Raw genomic sequence first — 22922 nt, forward strand, 5'->3', positions numbered from 1 at the left:
TCTAGCCTCAACAACACTTCCAACCTTTACCAGAGCAGATCATGCACAGGAAAGGAACTCCAGAATTTTTGTTCCATTAATCTCAGTTGGTGGGAACTCAAATGCCAAGAAAGGAAGAATAGATAAGGGAACCTAAGTCACCACCTTTGAAAAGTCTTTTAGTCAGGACAGTGAAGGTTCGAAGCCCTCGTCAAGCAGGCTTGGAAAAGTCGCCCTCCTGAACAAATTCTCTAGGGTTGTCTCTGTCGACATGATAGGCCACCGCTGCCATCAAAACGGATGTGACCATCTTCGCCACCACTGTTAGCCTCTAGTGGCGCACATTTCTCTGCCGTCGGTCCTCGATTGAGGGCGTTTGTGCACTAGTTTAGTTGATGCATCAAACTTGATAACTTGCAGATTTTTGCACTTAAATTAATGGAAGTCTCTTGTCTCATCATATGGGGTTCCCCTATTAAATGTTTATGGATGCTACATGTTATACATCGCTTACTTATACTGTATTTTACTACAAAAATGTACTCCCATGTGAAACTTGACCTTTGCTACGAGTATCTATATCATACAACATAATACAATAAGTCTCTCATAATCACCCTTCTGGTACAGTAACCAAAAGTGATACTTCAAGATTCTAATATAATTATTGATTTATTAATCTCTTGAAGACAGAATGGCAAAACAAAATCGGCAGAAAATTGGACAGTAAACCAAAATGCTACTATCTTCATTCAACCAGGAAGTTTTGAATAACATAAAACAGATGCTGAAGCTTAAAATTCTTTTTGATTTATTAACATTTATTCCACCCAAAAAAAAAAGAAGGAACCAAGAAAAAGGAAAAGAATTTTGTTTTAACACATTTGTTGAGAGTAATCCACACTGGAAATCTCCAGGACCTTGGATGCTTCCATATACCAAAACGAATAAAAGAAAAAGAAAAATATTTGGTTCAACATATAAAATTCACATTGGATATCAATGGGACCATGGATGCTTCCATATACCAGTTGGGCCTCTCCACCTAATGGCTTAAGCATTTTGGTTAGATGACCCAACTGGTATTAGAGCCATCACAACCACCATGTTAACAAAACATTATAAAGTCAACCCAATAATAAGGCCACACATGCCAACCAAAAGAGGAAACAATCTATGTATGATCCAGCCTCTCTACCAAATGGCTTAAGCATTTTGGCTGGATAACACAACTGGTATCAGAGCCATCACAATTCATAACCCACTATGTTAATAATACATGTTTACAGTCACGGGCCACACATGCCAACCAAAAGAGGAAACAATCTATGTATGGTCACCCTAAAAAGGAGTGGCACATAATTTGTGTACTGCCACCCAAGAAAGGGACAACACGTGAAGGGGCAGCTCGACCTTGGATGCCTATATGTACTGGTTGGACCTCACTCAGCCAAAGCCTATCGATTGAACGTTCTAATAATATTCAGTATGAAAAGGATAAGAGCCAATAAGATTTCTTAGGAGTATGCAGGTAAATGAGAAACAGGAGTAAAATCTCTTTAAATATTATTGTCGTAATGGAAGTGAGAGAGAATTAAACACCAATTTGTGCCAGATGCCATCACTTCATTGTAAGGCGAATCATAGCCACACTCTATCTCTATCTTTTCTATCCTATTTTCTCTCCATTTTTCTCCCTATAAACTCCCTCTTTATTTTATTTTATTTTTACATTATCTTGCAGTAACAGAATGATATATGGTGACCACCAGAATGTGACTAAGTTGACACAATTGAATAATGGTAGCAAAATATGTTAATAAATGTACCTGATAATCAATGGTAAGCTTCCCATGAACTGCAAGGGCACATTGAACAATGATTTTTTCTGCCATGTCCATCATACTTTGATAGTCGGAATAGGCTTCGTACATCTAATACCAAGGACTAAGTACCAGTTAATGTATTTTTTATAGAAATCAAAATTATTCGCTAGCATCAACATCCGTAAAATGAAATCAAACAAAAAAAGAGTAGTTGAAAACTTGAAATAATTGAAGAAAAAGAATGATAAAGTCACCTCAATAGTAGTAAATTCAGGATTATGGCGAGTTGAAATTCCTTCATTTCTGAATATGCGACCAATCTCATAAACTTTTTCAAAACCCCCAACCTATCATTTGCAGAAAGATGAGATATCGATATTAACATAATTGTCAAACTCACAGTATCCACTGTCTTGCCAAAATGCCAAATCATCTTGTCTATATGGCAAAAAAAGATTCTAAGAATATGTATAAATCCCTTCTCAATCTACTATTTCAATATCATTTTATGTGAAAGCCAATCTATAACTCTCTCCACCCCACAAAAGTAGTCCTGTTTGAGATTTTTCACCTTCCCAAAATGTGTCCATTGTAAAAACCAAAACATGAAGTTCTAAAAAAAATTCTCACTTTCCCCTTCATTTAATTATTTACAAATTTTGTCATGGTAACTTGCCACTTTTCACTTGTCTATTATGTATGCCAAAGGTCAATTATTTAAAATAAAGTTTGACATATGGCCAATTAACATAGAAATGTTGGGTGGCATTTATATTCCTCATTCTTTTCATCGGGTGGATTTTTTGGGGTGGGACAGGGTGGGCGTGGGATTGGTTTAAACTAGTGGGTAATTAATGCATTACACAACCACCTAAGATGTAAACTTTTCAAACAATACAGTGTAGAAGTAACGAGGGAGTCAAATGTCATGGCATTACTATTATGATTGTGATGCAGGAAGAAATGAAGACCTAAATCTGCAAGAAGTACAAGTAATCTAAGAAGCAGCAGCAGCAGTAGTAGGCTTGATTGGTTCTTTTCAAGTTTTTTTTTTATGTAATTCGGCTGAACCAGTGGTTCAATTCTTGTTCAATTTAAGTTAGATTCAGTTGGTTTACTAAAAGGTCCTGTGATCACCTAAGCTGTTGCATGACTTTTTTTCTTTTGAGTGTAATTAGCACTTCAACACCTCTCATTTCTAAAGGAGCCTGGGCAAACGTTGTTGTGTTTTTATGTGTTATTAGGCTTTCCCGATGTAATTGGGATCTGGACTAGGCTATGACCAGCCCTATACACAGGCAGAATTGTGGGTGGAAAGAAAGAAATACAGATAATCAAATTTATTGCTTAGAAAAGCAGGTGCTAACTTCATCTCCATTGTGTGAGTCTTAGTTTTGCGCACAAGATCTAAACTGCAGTTCACTTAGTTGGACCTGTCCACTCCTTGACAGTGACAAGCCTGGCAGTCTCTAATTAATGCTTCCCTTCAAGTAGGTTGAAAGATTCCATCCATTTTCAAGGTTGTAATTCAAGTTTCAGACTCAAGCATGTTGTTGCCATTAAAGGACTACAAATACAATTACTGCAATTTAACTTTCTACAGTTCTTCTCCTAAATTTCTAGAAGATCATAAGCTAGGTGTTTCTAAGAAGAATTACACAGCCTAATCCAGACACTTGACCACCTTCTAAACTAGAAAGGAGCCAAAGTTTTCTGTATCTTACAATCCAACCATCAGTGGTTCAGATTTCAACTAAAGCCTCAGCAACACACTCTACATTTATGCTACATCCCAACAGACTGCAAGCTCAAATTTCTGTTCAAACCCTATATCCCAAATTTCTTTAATATTACAAAACACTAGCCCTAATTTTCCCAATACAAGTCCGTTCCAGTGTTGTCAACGCGTCGGCCTAGGCAGCAAGGGAGTTTTTCAATGGCCTTGTTTTGAACTGCTTAACTGACCCGCTATTTTTTGCCGTTTTTTTGCCTAAGCACTGCTGTTTTTTTGCCTTGTGCGCCTAGGTGTCGCCTAGACGGCTAGATGCTAAAGCAGCCACTTTTTTGACATTTTGTACATAACATTTTTTTCTTAATTTTTTTTGTTTAAATCCAAATTTATTCTACAAAGCCGTATATAAATTTAATAGCTTAGTCATTTCGGAATCGAGGCCCAACTTGCAAAGGAACTTTGAGCGGGACCCCCGTGCCCGTCGGCAACGGAATGTGAAGCATCAGCCATAATCAACATCGAGAATCAATGAACCATTAAATGGACAATGACTTGGAAATCAAAATAATGAGATCTATTAATTTATCATGTTGGCCTTGTTAGTACATAATCATTGTTATGATGCTTGATCAGATGAACTTATGTCTGTGTTCTCTTTTTGGATAATTTTTCATAATTATGATTCTTGAATGCTTTGTTTTTTGGATGAATGTGATTATTGAATGTTTGTTTAGCTTATTATAGAAAGTAGTTGTATTAAAAAGTAGTTTAAAAATAGTCGTATTGAAAATTTTTGACCCAACCGCTTTTGTCGCCTTATTGCCGCCTAGGCGGCCCCAATCACTTTGGTCACCTTGCCGCCTTGACAACCTTGGTTCATTCTTCTAAGATCCCATTTACTTGGCCGGTTGGCCCTTAAGGCCTTAATTCTACCTAAGGCTGCATCACTTATAAGAGGAGACCCAGCTTAACTAAACAACAGAGTAGTAAATGAAAAAGAATCTGAGTCCTAATCAGTATCCCACAATAGACTGAAGATAAGCTTCCCAGACTTAAGAAATCTAGAACCAGAAGAGTAATGGAGATAAGATTACTGATTTCCAGAAATTGTAGTAACTGCAAGCCTCTACACTCTTTCGAACCGATTCTAAGGAATCCAAGGATCTCCACAAGAAAGGGATGGCTTGGGAAAGGAAAAAAAAATGATGCAATGATGAACCAAGCCAAACCACAAAAAGATCCCTATCTTCCATCTTATTACTGGCTGCAATCTGCACTAGATTCCTTTGAGGTTAACCCACATTAATATTTCCCTCAAAGTTCAAAGAAAGCAAAAAGAGGAGAGATCACACAATAACCAGAAACATTCAAAGAAAGTCTAGCCTTTATACAAGAGTAAGCGAGTCTGTTTTTTGTCGCAAACTAGCTTATGTTTCTCTTTCCATATCAATAAATTGTCACACACAGACACCCCACACAGACAAAATATAAAAGATCACAAAAATGAAGCTGAAGTTAACCTGCTCTGATTTTTGTATGTATTTAACTTTAAACTAGTTTCACTTTGACAATCTGGTAAAGGATATGATACAGCTTCAATTCAGGACTGTGCTACACAGTCCACTGACATTGCATGTTTCCTGAATTTCTTATGTTTCAACAATGCCAATTTCTTCTAGTTCTACTTCTACATGCAGTCAAAATTTCCATAGGGGATGCAATACTATTCAACAAAATTTGATTAATTATTTAATTACTCAGCTCTAGTGAAATAAATATTGAGTGAGAACATGAACATATATAATTTTGGAAGGCAAAATGTGAAACATCACCAGCATTCTTTTTAGATGAAGCTCGGTTGCAATTCTCAAATAAAGATCCCTTCCCAGTGAATTATGGTGTGTAACAAATGGCCTAGCTTCTGCACCACCAGCTGCTCCCTAGTTGATAAAATAAGTCAAAACTCAGATGAGTATAAGTTTAAGATAATGCATAACAACAATTATGAAATAATGTTTAATCCAAAAATCTCCCTATTTTCAAACCATGTATTCAGGCCAACATTCCTATTTGCAATATAAGTACAGTCCCAGTCACAACTTTTATGTACACTAGGCACAGTGACTATCATCAATGGCCAAATTTTCCAAAGCAAAATACAAGAAGGCTGATAAGGTCAGCAGTAACAGCTTTACCACAACTAAAACAACCCTCTTGGAAAAAGGGGATCCATCCCAATAGGGCTTTTCGCCAATCCATTAGAATTTTTGCACCCTGTTAGTAAATTAATGTGATCCATGGTTTGAAATCCATGTTTCGGTCTCTTACGGGCCTACCGAGGGAATAACATTAGACAAAACAAAAAATATAATGGCAATTTTATAACAAGGGGAATCACTCTCGTAGATAAACAGAATCTTATAGGTATACTAAAGAAAGAAAGAATAGAAAAGAGAATCCAATTAAAAGTAAGGCAACCTAGGGATTCAATTAACTAAAAGATACGAGCTGAATTAGAGATCAGGGTGGTTATGGAAAGAACACTATCACCAGATTCTTCTTCAAACATACTTTGCAATAGATGGCTCAAGGCAGCCTAGCAAGACTTCCGGTGGTCAATCCAACTCCTGAACCAAGACCCCAAGTTGCAGAAAATCTAAGGTTGGGATTGGCATTGCTTTCTCTATCAAACCCATAAAACACAAATTGCAGAAAATTTTAAGGTCAGGTTTGAAATTCCTTTATCCGGTGTACAAATCACCAGAGAATCAAGAAAAAAAGCAGAAAATTTTGAGCTAGCCTGGTTTAGTGAAACGAGAGGAACCCAAAATAATCTCTGATTTTAAATTCTTCTTTTACCAATATGGGAGGTATCATTTCAAACATTGCAGGTAGCTCTCAAGAGTGGAAGCAAACCCAAACATGCAAAGGAACCAAGGAGCAGCATCATGAATAAAAAACTTCTTATTCATAAAGTAAAAAAAAATGGGAATCCTAGCAATCACCAACTGACAGGAAACAAGAATAAATAGAAAGATATAGAGGGGCAGAAAAAGAAGAGCACCACATCTAGTTGGCTGCCTAATGCCTAGCAGGCTACTACACAAAGCAAAAACTCTATTTCTCATCCTAATCTCTATCTATTTGGCTGAGCATTACATACAAAAAGAAGTAACAATACTAACAGAATCTGTACGTAACTATCTGGAACAGAGAAACCAATCTCTTACATAATCATTCACCCCCCCCCCCCCCAAAAAAAAAAAAAGGAAAAATATTCTAGCCCAATTTAGACCTGGCTCATCTTGGCCTAAACTTACCAAATGGGTGCTGGACGACCCAATGGAATCAAAATTGGACCGGCAGATATTAGGAAATAAATATCTAAAATCAATGCAGCAATTAAATTGATGTTTCTTTACACGATACCACCAGATTAAAGTTGCCCTAAAAGGAATATATTAGATAACAAATAAAAAATGAAAAGAAAATACTACTTATATATTGAGGATACACACAAACCTGTAGAACTGGAGTTTCAACTTCAATAAAACCCGAAGATTCCACTGTTTTGCGTATCTCTGAAACGATCTAAAGAAAATGCAGCAAGATTATCATAACGTCATATTAAGGATTATATTTAGAATTGTTTTTAGAATAGATAATTGGTTACAAGGTCATATTGCTTTCCATTGTTATGATTCCACTCCAGCAGGTGTAAACAATTAGATAAAATGAAGAAACCCAAAGAATTTCCAAATATAAGAGATACTACCATGTACATGGTCATTTTACCTGGGAAAAATGCATGGACCTACTTGCTATAGCAGTGACAATGACATAAATGACCACTCTGAGGGTTTATTTATCACTGTTCTTTTAATGGTAGATAACAGAAGAACCTTGGTTCTTTAAAGCATATGAGTATACAACAAGAAGACAGGCAACAGAAATACAAAGAAGCTACTATACAACAGAACTCCAGCCTAAGTCAAAGACAACGAATGAGGTAGAGGAGCTAGCCAGGCAATAGGGGCCCAAATACAAACATGTTTATCCACCCATTCCCTGGCTATATCATCTGCCAGAACATTGGCTGATCTGTGACTCTGAAACAAGGAGAACCTGCCTTAAGCTGCCAGAATCTGGCTCTCTTGATCAACTGTGCATATCTCTAAGGAAATGTCTTGCAGACTTTGCAATCAACTGACCACCAACCTTGAATCTCCTTCAACTATCATCCAACTCATAACTGTCAAGGTGTTTAATCAGCTCCAGACAAAATCCCCAGGTTTAGGCTATTTAGTTTGCACTGTAACCATAACCTGAAGTGCCTGGGAAGATACTTCTTGCCCCATGTTTTTCCCAGTAGTTCTTTTAAGGCAAGCCAGCCAATAGGCACAGTGCCTGCATGCTCCATATCTCTTAATAGTTCTCCACCACTCACAGCAGAACCTACAAGGCTACTGTATGCTAAATTCACCTTCCTGTCCTTGGGCAATCACCATAATTCTACCAGTCTAAATAATGGGTTAACCAATTTCTGAATACTGGGGATTATGTCTGTCATTATATTCTTTCAAGTCGAGCTAGACCTTTTGGGAGTCATCATAGCATCGAGGAGCAACATTATCACCAGTAAAATACATAATACCCATGACCAAGTGAGGCAGTCAATTAGAAACTCATTTTATTGGCCTTTGTACATTAATTAATGTTAGCTCAATGGTTGGATTTAAGTTTAATTAGTGGCAAATCATGTCTTTGAAACCCTAGCTGTGCAATAAAGGGCTTTTACTTTAACAAACAGCAGTTTTTAAAACATCCAAATTCAAATAAGAGAGGATAGAAACAAAAATGCGGAAGACTTATAAAAGAAAGAAAAAACAGGGGTTTGGGAATAATAATGGTATTATAATTAGAGATAAAATAGAGTCCAAAAAAAACCAGAGATTAAAAAGGAGAAATCAAGTTAGAGAGAGAGGGAGAGAGGATAAAAGGGGATGGGGACAGAAAAAGAGAGACCGAGTGTGGTTGGGAAACAAGAGAAAGAGAGAGAGAGAGAGCGATTGTTTCCAAGGGGGCTTAGGGTGGATGGGGAGGGGGGTTGGGGGAAAATTATAAAAGGGGGAAGCAACCCAAAATGCACAGAGCAATAAATGGAGGAGGGTAGGGGAAGGGAAACCAAAAGATAAAACCTTGAACACTAGGAGGTCCTACACCCTTGATCCGGTAAGAGTTATCTCCTCTCCTATTTTGTTTTTATTATTTGAAATCATTATCATGGCTTACAGGTTCTACTTGTCAAGTTAGGCAAACCCTAATTGATTATTGTTCCCTAACTTCAATGGGCTTATGATTGAACACCATGTCAAAACCCCATAATCTCTACTTTCAACCCATGAAATTGATGGTGTAGAGCCCAAGGGATGATTCCTTTTAACCCCAATGGGAATCATAGAGAAGTCCTAACTTTCCTTTGTGCAACTTGACCTAACCTAACTTGTCTACCACATTGCAATTGACCTTAAGAATTACAAAACCAGCCTTCTAACATGAATACTACTTAAGTATGCTCATATGTAGGCAAAGTCATAGTGTAGAACACACTGATTCCTAGTCTACACTTCGGTCATCGCTCCAGGCAAGTGGGATTGTTTTGTTATTTGAAGTTTTCACTTGATTATATGCAGTATTATTCCGCTTTTCCATAACGCATTGGGTTTGTTATTCAAAGTTGTCAAGAACTTTAAGGACAGCTTCAACTAGAACTACTTGGGCTTCACGCTGCAAAGTGTTGAGAACACCATTTCCACCAATCTTTATCAAAGATAAGCCTTCTTAAAGAAGAGAAAGATGTTATTGCTGTCAGTAACTTGCAAGAGCAATAATTTCAAAAACTCCAACGTAAGATCTCCCTCCCTACATATTCTCTTTATCTATAATGGAATAAGGCCTTGGTTCCTACACAGCCTAAAAATAGGAGTCCTGGGCAATGTCTAAAAGCAAAACTCCCTTCTAAATTCTGATGCAGCCTTAAGTGAATGAGGTAAGTTCTTCCAAGATCTTTAGATGACCAGCAGTGAATAAACAACAGATGACTGAACTGAACTTCCATTCAGGGCTAAAACAGGATTCTAACTAGGAAATCGAACTCTCATATTAAGCCTTCTTTTCTGATGTATGAATCTGTACTGAAGTTCCATATATATTGTCTTTTTCTGACTTGTTGGTAAAACAAATTGCTCACTGAACTTATCAAATCTGGGATTTAGGGCTAGGCTTTAAAAGCACTCCTTATCATATCCTCGATTGACTTAGACTCTTAAAACTAAAATGAAACATAAGAAAAAGACTATTCTGACCTTATAATTTAAGTTGGGTAGAATTTATATAATTTGACCAAAACTACAATAAAAACCTGTTTCCATAGTTGGCCTAAACAGTAAACTTATGGGCCCATAGAATAGGCCAATGACCACATAAACCTGCTGAACAAAGGCCCAACAGCTATCAAACGTAAATTGATTTCAAATGGAAATTGGCCAATTTGGTCTCAGACCTGCATCAAATTCTTAGAAAGGTATGGAGTCTAAAAAGGAAAACAAAAAGGGAATACTCAAAATAAATAAAATCCGACCACTAGTTCAAATCTGCAAATCTAGTCCAATTTAATACATAAAATATGAAGTATGGAAATAAAACTATTACGACACATTGACTACTTCTCGATCTTATTCTTCTTCTTGTGGATGTAGGTCTTCAGATCTACATCACAAGTAGCGTAGGGATGGAGTCAATACTTGTTATCACCTATACCCTTGCCACCACAGTTTGACTATTTCCCAACAATTTTTCCCATGAATTTTTTTGGGAAGGTCCCATCTTTTGAGGGAAATATAAAACTCAATTGACAAGATGTTGTCTCTTGACATCACTGAGATGCTAATTGATAAAATATCAACAGTACTTTAAACACAGCACTACTCAGGCTAGGATAAAAGGAGAGATTGCACAAAGGTTAAGAACTGTGAGCCTGTGAGTAAAATCCTGGATCAAGATCATGGAACGAAATCTTGGTTGAAACTGTCCCAAATCTTGAAGTCATCTTGGTTTTGGGCTTGGCCAAAATGAAACCTAAGTTTTGCCCTTGCCTACCCCCAACCACACCCTTCACCACCCCCAAAAATTAGAAAAAATAAAAGCAAAGAGAGCCTTTAAAGAAATTATGATTCATAATTTGCATATTGCATTCTTATCTATGTCGTCAAAGAGAAACAAATTCAGAAATGTGCAGAGAAAAACAATGAACAAAAATTGTATGACGAATGCAAAATTTGCAATTTGTATATATTAACTGAGTTTCTTTTCAGGATTCAGTAGATCATTAAACATTGCAAGACGCACCTTAGCTCTCTTGCGGAATACATCAGCTACCTCTGGATTCGCAATCATATCTACATACCTTTCAAAAAAAAGAAGGGCTAGTTTAGATCAGGTTTAAGAGCAAGTATGAGCAACTTCTATGAGCACCATATCTCTAGGAAAACAAAACTAAGAATCCACCTCAAGAAATAAAAAATAAGAAAATTACTAACAAAAATAAAGGTGTTTGATCATCATAATATAAGGTAAGTGGTAGTGCTCTCTGATCTTTGACAACTACTACTGAAATATGCTCACATGTATCTAAGCCTCTAAGATTCCATCCTTATGTACATTCTAAAAGCTTGTCAGAAATACAGATCCCTTACTTGAGGCACACTCGTTTTTTATAGCACTGCTGCTTCAAGGTAATAACCATGAAAAAAGAACACTTCAAATAAATTTTGTTTTCTAACACTGATAAATCCTGTAAATTTTCCTGCTACACAGCTCTTTATTCTTCTTTTTTAAGGGGAAAAAACACACACACACACACACACACACACTAACTGCCATCATTAACTAAGTTCCCAATAGGGCTTAAAATATAACAAATATCATCCAATATATGTTCCACCTGTTATCAATTTAAAAAATAAATTTAAAATGGATCTAAGGTTAGATCCATACAATTAACTGATGAGATTCAGGTTAAGCATCTTAGACCTTTGTCTGATAGAATCTGGTTTCAGACTAGGTACAAACATACTTTATGTGTGAGAGTTGGGCATGCCACCTGTATGCACCACAGTACCACACTAGTGGTTTGCACCAATGGGAGGACAGGTCAGGAAGGGGCAACTGGAAATTTTCCAGGACGGAGGCAAGTTACACAGGCTGGGCACCCCAGCATGAACCCACCTTTTGCCCTTACTTTACATAGACAGGCTTTATAGTTTCCACAGAATTTAGGCCACCCAAGCCAATGTAGAAGGTCCAGATGCAAAACCATCAAGGAGACCATGGCCAGCATCGTGTGAACCAGGGGTCTAGGGTTTAATTGATTGATGCAAGCGCTAGATCTAAGGTTCTCAGGATCTTAAAAAAGTGAACCAGCAGTAAACTAGGGTTTAACGTTGATGGGTTAGGGCTTATTTGAAGGTTCTAGGGTTGTAGAATGGGTTCGCAAGGATTGGGCTGGGGTTTAGGAGCTAGGGTTATGAAATTCAAGTCTGAACCCTTGCTGTAACTTAAAATCAGCATTGAGTCGGGTTTAGAAAATTAGGGGTTCTAGGGGATGAGCTAGGGTCAGGCTTAGGTCGAGTGTCAAGGGAAGATGATCATAAAAGGGTTTAGGGTTTGAATGGGAGATTGTGTTGAGTGTCAAGTTTTCAACCAAAACTCAGCCAAAAACCCACTGAAATGGCCAACTGAGTTGGTTGCCCAAAAAAATACCCAACTCAGCAAAATCTTGTGTAATTCTCAGTTCAATTCAGTTTTCCAGACCAAGGAAGAAATTTCGATCGATATGAACATTTTGACCTTGGAAAAGGTCGAAATTTCGAGGTTTTTCGACCGAAACTGGATACTTTTTTCCTGATTCTTGAAAACTCAATTTCAAGCCTCAAATGCACTCAAATTGATTTGGATTTTTGCATACTAGCTATTTCAAGCATAATAAACACTATAAAACTACTAGTTTACTAAAAAACTACTGAAAATGTAACATCCAACATTCCAAGTATATAGTACATGAATCAGAGAAGAAGCGGGAATGTTATTACCTACAAGTCTATTCTATTCAAGCCTCAAGGTCTCCCTCTTCCGTCTGCACCCCATACAAATGACAATATAACTCCCATGATGTTTGCCCCCGCCCCATATAGTTTTGGACATAGTCAAGAACTGCATCTCTGTATGTGGCCTCATCCACATGCATAAGATTTCCTAACGGTGGGAAGTTGTGAATCTCCAAAGGAACTGGTGGTGGTGGGCCTTGTGGCTGCGTAATAATGTGGAAGATCTGCTCAACAAATGAAAGAGCACCCTGCCCCGGCTCTCCAGGAGAAGGATAAGGATACTGATAAGGTCCTAGTGGCTGACTCCGATAATCGACAGTGGGAGGGACACCATAAGCTCCATAGGCCGCTCCATAACCATAAGGCTCCACTCGTGGCTGACTGGCCGACCCCTGAATCTGATAGCCAGGAGGGACACCATATGGTCCATAACCATAAGTCAACTCAGTGTCTCAACTCTCACATACATTCATTTGAAGTTTATACATGTACTATGCATATACATTTTTAGCAATATACATAACTTAGTAAATAACTTTTAATAATAGAAAAATAAAAAAATAGTAGGAAGAATCAAAAAATAATTTTGACACTACAAATTCATAGATCAACACTCTAAAGTAAACATAAATAAATTTGGAAGCAATCTAACATGATTTAAGGCACAAATGAAACAAAAATCAAAAAATGAGGAAGTTGGTTACTCACTTTGCAAGATTTGAGAAAATGCACAAATGGAGGTGCAAATCAAGTGTTTGATGGAAATGGAATACTAGAAATTAGGTGTAGAAGGGGATGAAAACAAGAGAAATCAGCAAAAAATTCAAAAGGAGGTCGAAATGGCTCTGGCGATATGGCTCGGTAGGTCGAAATAGCGTCGATATGTCGAAAACTGGGTCGAGTTGGATATTTTAAAGCCTACACAAGTATCATTTCGGCCCGATACCAAATATCGACTTGTATCGACCGAAATATCAGTCGATACAGGATACATTTCGTGCCTATACCTATATTTCGTTTCAATTTGGAATTTTGCAGGCATTTCGGTCAAAATTTTGACCATTTCGATCGAATATTTTTCCATGTTCCAGACCACCAAATTGACCAATAAAACTGAGTTCTTGAGCCATGAGTCCATGACTTTAAACTTTAAAGAAATCCATCGATCACATAACACTCCAGATGCACCTCTTTACTTCAGCCACCCTTCTTTAATCCTCTGCGACTCATCTTCTCCTCAACTCTTGTAGGAGAGACGTAAACCACATCAGCTCAAATGCAATTAACATTACTAGCTGACCTGTTTTTCATGAAAGGACCAAGCATATTGAAGTCAATTTTAAGTTTGTGCAGAATGTCGTCATGCACAAGACCATCTCCAATCCACTAGCCAACACCGGAAAAGGACTTGGTGATACGATTACCCAGGTGCGGTTTCAACCTGCACTGTTTCAAAGTAATTACAAACTGGGTATGAACGGGAGATATATACTCCAACTTGAAATATCCATAGAGAAAAATAAAACAAAATAAACTCAAAATAATTCTTATGATTGAACCTTCCAGCTTAGCACACTAATGATGCAAACTGTAGCAAAGACGCATTTTCTACTACAAGGCTTAATAAATTATACATATTTATCATAATTTACAGCATATAGTTCTACTTGACTTAATAGTTTGCATTACTGATCATCACCCATGTAGTTGATCCATAACTATCTAGGTATGTCAATTCATTGTGAGGACATCACCATATAGTCTCACTCTGACCTTGCACCAATTTCTCTAAATATCCAGCAGCATTCTGTAGATTCAATAAAGGAGAGTACCTTCTAAAGACTCAATAGATGTCCACAAATATAACGGCGACAGTTCAGGACACTGATGAGCAGTCCAATTATAATATGAGTTTAAAACATTTAATGTCAAAAGGACATACACCAGAAAGTCCCCTGATTCACAAAGTGTGCATGTTTCAGTAGGCCTAAAGAGGGTGAAACTTCAATCATCCTATTCGTCACAATTTCACAGGCCAAGAATAGTGAGCTTACCGTTGACGATAACGCGTATCCACATCAGTGAGACCATGATACTTATCTGGTAATGGGAGGAGAGATTTTGTAAGAATCGCAAACGAACTGACGTAAACAGATAGCTCCCCTGATGAAAGAAAATTCATAAATAATTAACCCAAAAGCAATGTGGATAAATGTATGTTCTAACTATCTTCAAGATCACAGATTCACAAAGTTGATACAAATTACTGTGGAAAATATAACAAGAAAAGAACGTGAAACAGAAAACAGAAGAATGAAACAATGTGAAAAGTAAAAGCTTTCAGAAGCTTCGTAAGACATGAAATAGGGAATAGAAAATTAGAATTTGCACAGCAAGTAAACAATTCAAAACCAAATTTCCACGAACAAGAGTTTTTACATTATGCTTGTGTAGGCCAAGAAAGACACTGATATTGATTGATGTAAGCACAAAATCTCCCCCTGACCGGAACCCTAACTTGGGACCTAAGGCCCAACCAAGAGAGGGCGTAACTAAGGGCTGGCCAAACCCCTGTGGGGGCAATTTGGTTATTTTACCCTCTTATTTGGTTGATCATTTTGTTCCTAGTACTTCTGTTTTATTTTTCTAAATCCAAATCTATTTTAATTCCCTTTTAGTCAGTCAAGTGAGTTCTAGAAACACTGGGAATCTATTTTAAATAAACATTCTTGGGGATAATTAGGTCTTTTAGTATAATTTGAATTCCTTAGATTGTGTGGTTGTTATTTACTTAAGTGTAAGGAGAACCCTAGTCTATAAAAGAAACCCTAGTTGAGTCTATTTCTATCTCCTAATTAGAGTCTAATCCTTTCTTTATTTATGTAAGGCTATAAATAAGCGACTCCTCTCATTGTAAACTTAGACTGAATTGAATACAGAATTAAGACTCTTGCTAGGAAAAAAGTTGTGGATTTATTGTGAGGGCCACGGTGGAATTAGAAGCATTCTCTCTTCAAGTTCCAGCAGCCTTTCTTCCATCAACAGTAGCCTCTCATGTGCATGCAACACCCCCAGCCCCCTTCCCCACCCTCTCACTCCATCGCAGCCCTCTCCTCCATTCCCCTACCATCACAACCTAGGAAACCCCCCTCCCCTCCCATCACAGCCCTCTCAAACCCCTCCCCCACCCCTCGCAGCCCCTTAAGGACCCTCCCCCAACCCCTGCAACACCTTCAATCCCCTTCCCGACAACCCCCAACCCTTGTGGCACCCCCTCTCCCCCTTCTTTCTCCTCAACTCCCTCTCTTTCACTTTCTCTGAATTGCGGCAAGTCTGAAAACAGAAAAGAAAGAGAAGATCCAGTCCAAGAAATCCAAGAAACCTCCTGACTTTGATCCATCCCTTTTGCATCGCCCCTACAATCTCCTCTAACCACTCCAAACTACTTTTAAACCCTTTTCCTCCCAAGACTGGTCCCCAGTATTCTCTCTCAACCCTAGGGTGATTCTTCTTGGTCTCTCAAAATCATCCCATCGGGGGATTGTTAAAACCCTAACATGACACAAACACATCCATAGCTCTCCCGTAGGGTTCCTCTCTACCTTAAATACACCCATCAGATTTTTGTTGAACCTTTGACATCACAAAACTTACCCATAGCAATTATCCACTCCCTTCTGATTTTGTTAGTTAGTTGTTGGTTCAATAAAGAAGAATTATAGGCTAACCCTAAATCCTAAGGAATTATTTTATAGAATCCCTAACCCTAGAATTGGGTTACATCATTGATCCTTTGAGCAATAACGACTAAAAGCCAAAGCAGACGTAATCAGCTAATTCAAAGACAATGATGTGAACCAGGAATCTAGGGTTTGATTGATTGAAGTAATGCCCTAGACCTAGGTGCACTCCAGGATCCTCTATAATAGAAACAGCAGTCAATTAGGCTGTAGCATACCCTACCATTGAAGGGAATGGGTTGGTCATGAGGTTCTAGGATTAGGAAAGGTCTAGAGTTAGGTTTGGTGAGGGTTTATAGCCTAGGGTTCATTGAATCAAGTCTAAAACCTTGCTGTAATTTTGATTTCAGAACTGAACGCTAGGGCTTTGAGAATTACGGTTCTTTGAGTTTCTATGGTTCCTAGGGATTCGATTCGGGATAGAGTTAGGTCCAATGTTCTAGGAAGGATGGGGAAGCTAATCCTAAAACGGTTAAAGATTTGGTTAATTGATTAAGTAGTTTAAGATCTTTGAAGTTTCTTTAGAGTTTTCTAATGAAGATGATGAATTGCAGAATTTTCCAGGTTTTAGAAGGAAAGGGTAAGGCTGAATCCTAGGTCGAGGTAAGGGATCGGAAGTCTAAATCCTATAGAGAGTGGTCTATGTCAAAGGGTTAGGGCAAGCTAAGGTTTAGAAGGTGGCTGCAATTCTGAATTTCATGAATTCTGGAAATTCTAGAATATTTCCAGAATTGCCGCAAGTTTGAAGGATGAAGAAGGAAAAAGAAAGGGGAAGGGGTTGGGATTGTCATCCTAGAGGTGGGATGGGAACAGGGTTAAAGGTTTAGGGCTGGGGGAGGGGAACATGAGCTGCATTAGGGTAGGGGAAGGGGGAGGAATGTCTCTCAATCGGGAAAGGGGATGCAATGGCTGAAACTAGGGTTGGGAGGGAGTGCGGAAGTCTGCAGATGGAAGTGATGAGAAGGGAAGGGCAGGCAAGTTTTTGAGGGGTGTCTTAATTGAAGGATGCAAAGAGGCTAGGTCTTCTCACGAATTTGGCAGAAATTACTCACTCTAAGTTGCCGAAAGTTTCCCTCAGGGAATGCATGACTCTAGCAATATTCTCCTTCAAATATAAACTTTATCTAATAATAATTGTTGAAGTATATGCACTTTGAAATATTTACTGTTCACGGTACTGTTCACGTGAACAGTAAAGTATGATATTTACTGTTCACGTGAACAGTAAAATCTGTTTGTATGATATTAGTGATGCTACTCTGCTTTCTATTTCTAATGTAGGAGTCTTTCTACATAAGTTTTGGTAGTTTCTAAAAAGCATAGTTTCTATTTTGGTGGTGGTTTCTATTTTCATAACTTTCTATTTTAGGAGCTAGGAAGTTACTAAAGCTGTAATTTTTTGTTTCCTTTTTTCTAGAGGACAATTACTTGTCTCTCAAGTTGTATTAGATTCATTAGAAGCTATAAATAAAAGGGCTCTAAGATTCTAGACTCTTAAGCAAGAATCACACGCCTCTTCTACTGGTTCCTCATCTCTCTTCTCTTCTTCTTCTTCTCTCTTTTCTTTGTTCTAATTTAGCTGTTGTTTTGATTATTTAATGTTTGTTTTCTAACATGGCATCAGGGCAAGTTTAATCAACCTAGGGACTGTTTTCTCTCTCTTGGCTGCCCAGTTTTTTTTCCTTTTTCTTATCTAGGGTAGCCCCAACCTTTGCTGCAGTAATTGTGCATGGCTGTCCTTCTTCTTTAACTTTTGAAGCACCAAGTATTTATGTATTAATACTACAAAAAGGCCCTAAGCTTTCTGGGGATATGTCTACCTATTTGATTCAACTGAGGCTGCTACTACCCTTTTTTGTGTGTGCAAATCTGAAGTTCAATCTGCACTATACTGATGTCTTGGGATTCCACTTGATTCTTGCAAAGATATGCCCATAATTCGGATTGCAAGACCTAAGTATTGTCTTCCATTGTTTGTGCTATAAGTTTAGTTGCAAGTCGTATACTAGTACCCCTGTTTCATTGAATTTCTCTCTTTTGAAAAATTCTGCTGCTACCTTCTTGCGTTACTACTTCCGTTGTTTATTTCAGAATCAAGTTTAGCCTTCTTTTTATCTAATACTTCTACAAAGACCTAGAGGACTATTTTTCCTTCATATCAAGATCTGTTAGAGTTTCAAATCTAGCAGAAGTTTGCTGCTATGGTCCGAGATCTGATATTATCTGCTACTGCAGCAATTGTTATTGCACTTCTTCCGAGTGGATTGTTGTAACGACTACTGCAATTTTGAGATTCCAAGCTGGTTCAATATATATTTTTTCCTGATCTAATTTGCTCCTGCCTAAGGGTTAGCGGTGGTCCAGAATTTTTTTTTCCCCCTCGGTGCACAAGACTTTGTCCTGTGAGATGATTTTCTGCTGCTTGATCAACTTTATTGGTGAATAATACACTGCTCATCATTAATTGTCCACGTGTAATGCTACACGTGAGGGGGAGAATGGTACCTTATTCTATATCTACTCAAGATGTGCTGATGGATATTATTTGTGAAGATCTTTGTCCTCAACTTATGGCATTCTACAACGATATCATTACATGTCTTTACCTATATTGTCCTTTACCTAACTACTTGGTCCGCAGTAACCCATATTGTCTTTTACCTTATCTATTTGGTCCACAGTAACTCATACTATCTTTTACCTTACCTACTTGGTCCGCAGTAACCCATAATGTCTTTTACCTTACCTACTTGGTCCACAGTAACCCATACTGTCTTTTACCTTACCCACTTGGTCCATAGTAACTCATATTGTCTTTTACCTTACCTACTTGGTCCACAGTAACCCATACTGTCTTTTACCTTACCTACTTGGTCCATAGTAACCCATACTGTCTTTTACCTTACTTGGTCCACAGTAACTCATATTGTCTTTTACCTACCTACTTGGTCCGTAGTAACCCATACTACCTTACCTACTTGGTCCCACCTTAACTACTTGGTCCAGAGTAACCTATACTGTCTTTTACCTACCTACTTGGTCCATAGTAATCAATATTGCCTTTTACCTACCTATACTTTACATGTTACTTGCCTTCTTGTGAAGCATTTATATGGACATTGGAGTTGCAATTTTGAAGATTTAGCGTGGATATTTCTCCATACTACCGGCACTACGTGGATAATGCCTTTTGCCTACCTACTACTTGCCTTCTTATGAAGCATTTATATGGACTTTGAAGTTACAATTTTGAAGATTTAGTGTGGAAATTGCTCCCTACTACCAGCGTTATGTGGATAGTGTCTTTGATCCTGCTATACTTGTGGACTTTGTTCGTCTTCAACATCGTCGATTGTTCTCATTATTGGATGGTTCTTTGGACATGAAGAATTAAAGTTTTTTTTAAGGTGGTGTTGATTATCTTCTTGGTGAAGTTTTTCAGTGTTTATCGACGTCTACTATTGCTACACGATTCAAAATTGGTGCTACCTTTCAAGTTTATTCTTATTATGCAAGCTGAAGTTTTCTTTGTGTACACTCCAGCTTGAGGGGGAGTGTTGAAGTATATGCACTTTGAAATATTTACTGTTCACGTGAACTGTAAAGTATGATATTTACTATTCACGGTATTGTTCACGTGAACAGTAAAATCTGTTTGTATGATGTTAGTGATGCTACTCTACTTTCTATTTCTAATGTAGGAGTCTTTCTACATAAGTTTTGGTAGTTTCTAAAAAGCATAGTTTCTATTTTGGTGGTGGTTTCTATTTTCATAACTTTCTATTTTAGGAGCTAGGAAGTTACTAAAGCTGTAATTTTTTGTTTCCTTTTTTCTAGAGGACAATTACTTGTCTCTCAAGTTGTATTAGATTCATTAGAAGCTATAAATAAAAGGGCTCTATGATTGATTCTAGACTCTTAAACAAGAATCATAGGCCTCTTCTACTGGTTCCTCATCTCTCTTCTCTTCTTCTTCTTCTCTCTTTTCTTTGTTCTAATTCAGCTGTTGTTTTGATTATTTAATGCTTGTTTTCTAACAATAATCAACTGAACTTTACATTGCCGAGAGACTTGTTTATAGCCTATTGAAGAAAATTAAACTAGAACTCTAACTTGTAATACAAATCAAACTAAAACTCCTACTTTACTAAAGACTACAAGGATTCTATCATATCCCACTCTAGGAGGACCCAAATTGGAATCTAAGGTAGATACGAGTTCCCTGCAAGAGGTAATTGAGACTAGGGGACTCCCTTACAAGTTATAACTTAACTCTTCAATAACTCAAATAATGACCCAAACTAGAAAAATAAAAATAAAAATAAAAACCTAGGGTCCCAAAAACATACTAGACCTAATTAAAACCTAAGCTGACTCAAGTGAAAACTGCAAAATTAACAACATACCCCAATACCTGGACAAAATTACTTGGGTTTCTAGTAGGGCCATTGGGTATTGGTAAGCCACTTGGGCCCTCATTAGGTGATCCTGGATTTGGTTTACATCATGAAATCGCCTCATGCTAGGGTTTGGAGGCATCTCTCGGTGTAGATAAAGAATAATGGATTGAGTAGATTACCCATCATTTTAAACCTTAGATCAAGGTAAAGCAACTTCAAATTAATAATGCATAACACACTTGTAAACAGTGTTGCATGTGGGCCAAGGTCATGTGACACGTAAAACCATGCAAGCTCTAACCAGATTTAAGTTATAATAGAATAATTCATGGACAGTTCATGACTTGAGTTTCCTTCATAGGCCATTTTGGTAAGGCTTAACCAAGATATCAAGGTACTCAAAGAACTAAAACATTAAAACTCATGTTTGCCCATGGTTCGAGAACTTGTGAGACCTCGCAAGATATCTCAACTTTTTGAAAAACTCAGACAAGATCACATGCAAACTTATTGGAAGGCAAGGATCCAAGTGACCGACCCCATTTAATTAAGGAAAGGCTTGCTCATGTTGTTGTTGTTGTTGTTGTTGTCGAGACAAGATCACATGAGTCCCAAAAAATTGTAAAACTCAATCAAGATTTGGGTTGAGTCAAGATCTCGATTAGACTGAAATCTTGGTCCAACCAGTGTTAACAAAAGCACTTAACTTGACCAAGTCAAGATACCTAGTCTCAACGAAATCTCAGTCCTCTCATCCTCTTCACTACTACCTAGCTGGAAACCTCATTTTGACAGATTTTTTACCGGAGTTTTGGCCAGAATACCTATTGGACTTCATCAACAACACTCTTACAACATCTATAACCAAAGATTGAAGAGGTTCAACCAGATCTTCAAGAAATGCGAGATTTCATCACAAATTTGATTTTTCCCCCTCCAAAATCTATGTCCTACACTTGTGCTGGTGGACCAAGAGTTAGAGGGGCAGCCTAATGTTTCTAAGCTTGTACTCTCATGGTGTAACTTTTAACCATGCCCATCTTGTCATGTGAATTTACTAATTTAAACACTGATGATGAAATAAACACATGGTGTATGACAATAGTTGTTCTTCAAGTTTGAACCTAGATGTATTCATATATATTAAGTAAATCATGTTACTTTACGTTTTATAAGTCTGCATCCTCACTTCTTCAGCGCAGCAGTTTCAAACTTGGGGCCAAAACACATACTGCGCAGGAAAAGAGTATTGTAAGCGGTTGAAAGGTCAATTTAGATTTGCTCAACATACTTGTCAAGTAATTGCTTAGGCTCTGCCTACGCGTCCAAGTGAGTTTTCGATTGTCAAGGCAGTGGCTCACTAGTTTTGGCCCTTAAAAGTTGGACATCATTTGGGTGGATGTTATTTAAGAAGTGAAGAAATAAGGAGACCCCCAATATCAATCCAATAAAAAATAGTTAAAAATTATATTCTAAAATGATAAATTGGCAACCCTCTAGTTTAAGAACAAAAACTGGACTTCTGTCTCTTGGTGAAATTCTCAACTTTCTCACTCCATGGTTTTTCTCCACTTAAAAAAAAAATCATTAATCTTAGTATGGTAAAGGACAAATGGCTGAATAACACCTACCTCACCTCTGCCATTAGAAACCTGATGATAACCTTCCTATCATCAATTTTCCCTGTCAAGTGGTACCAGCTCAGTTAAGAAAAAAAAATCTTGAATACCCCTAAATGCCCTTCCTTTAAATATCTTTCAGTTGAAACCCAAACTACCCTCATCTCTAAATCCATGTATAATATAAGGTGTGGGTGAAGAGGGGGTTTTTCCACACTTCTGAAACCCTCTTTCACTATAAAAAAGACCCATCCTATGAGCCTGAGGAAAGGTATGCTTGGGATGCAACTTCCGCTTCATCTATGAATCTTCTACAAGCATTCACATGTGGATATTCCCTTCTCAAACACCAGCACAGCCTCACCTTTTATTATCATATCCCACTCATCTCTCTTGACGGCGATTACTCAGAAACACAAAGTTGAACAGCTAGTTAAAAAAATAAATGGAAAAATCCTCATC

General features: G+C 37.7%; 1 protein-coding gene across 1 annotated transcript in view; it reads right to left on the reverse strand.

Moving 5' to 3' along the window:
- Positions 1–22922, reverse strand: part of OVA5 (Lysyl-tRNA synthetase, class II) — a 49908-nt gene that overhangs the window by 16240 nt on the left and 10746 nt on the right. Inside the window, exons 4-9 of the mRNA XM_089152659.1 lie at positions 14756–14864; positions 10945–11002; positions 7060–7128; positions 5370–5477; positions 2060–2152; positions 1809–1913 (exon numbers count right to left, since the gene is read on the reverse strand). Of these exons, the coding sequence (XP_089008785.1) occupies positions 1809–1913; positions 2060–2152; positions 5370–5477; positions 7060–7128; positions 10945–11002; positions 14756–14864 (542 nt within the window). The remainder of the gene's footprint in view (positions 1–1808; positions 1914–2059; positions 2153–5369; positions 5478–7059; positions 7129–10944; positions 11003–14755; positions 14865–22922) is intronic.

Source organism: Hakea prostrata, chromosome 4, assembly GCF_041222555.1.
Source record: "Hakea prostrata isolate BN-2017 chromosome 4, UWA_Hpros_2, whole genome shotgun sequence".
Classification (NCBI taxonomy): domain Eukaryota; kingdom Viridiplantae; phylum Streptophyta; class Magnoliopsida; order Proteales; family Proteaceae; genus Hakea; species Hakea prostrata.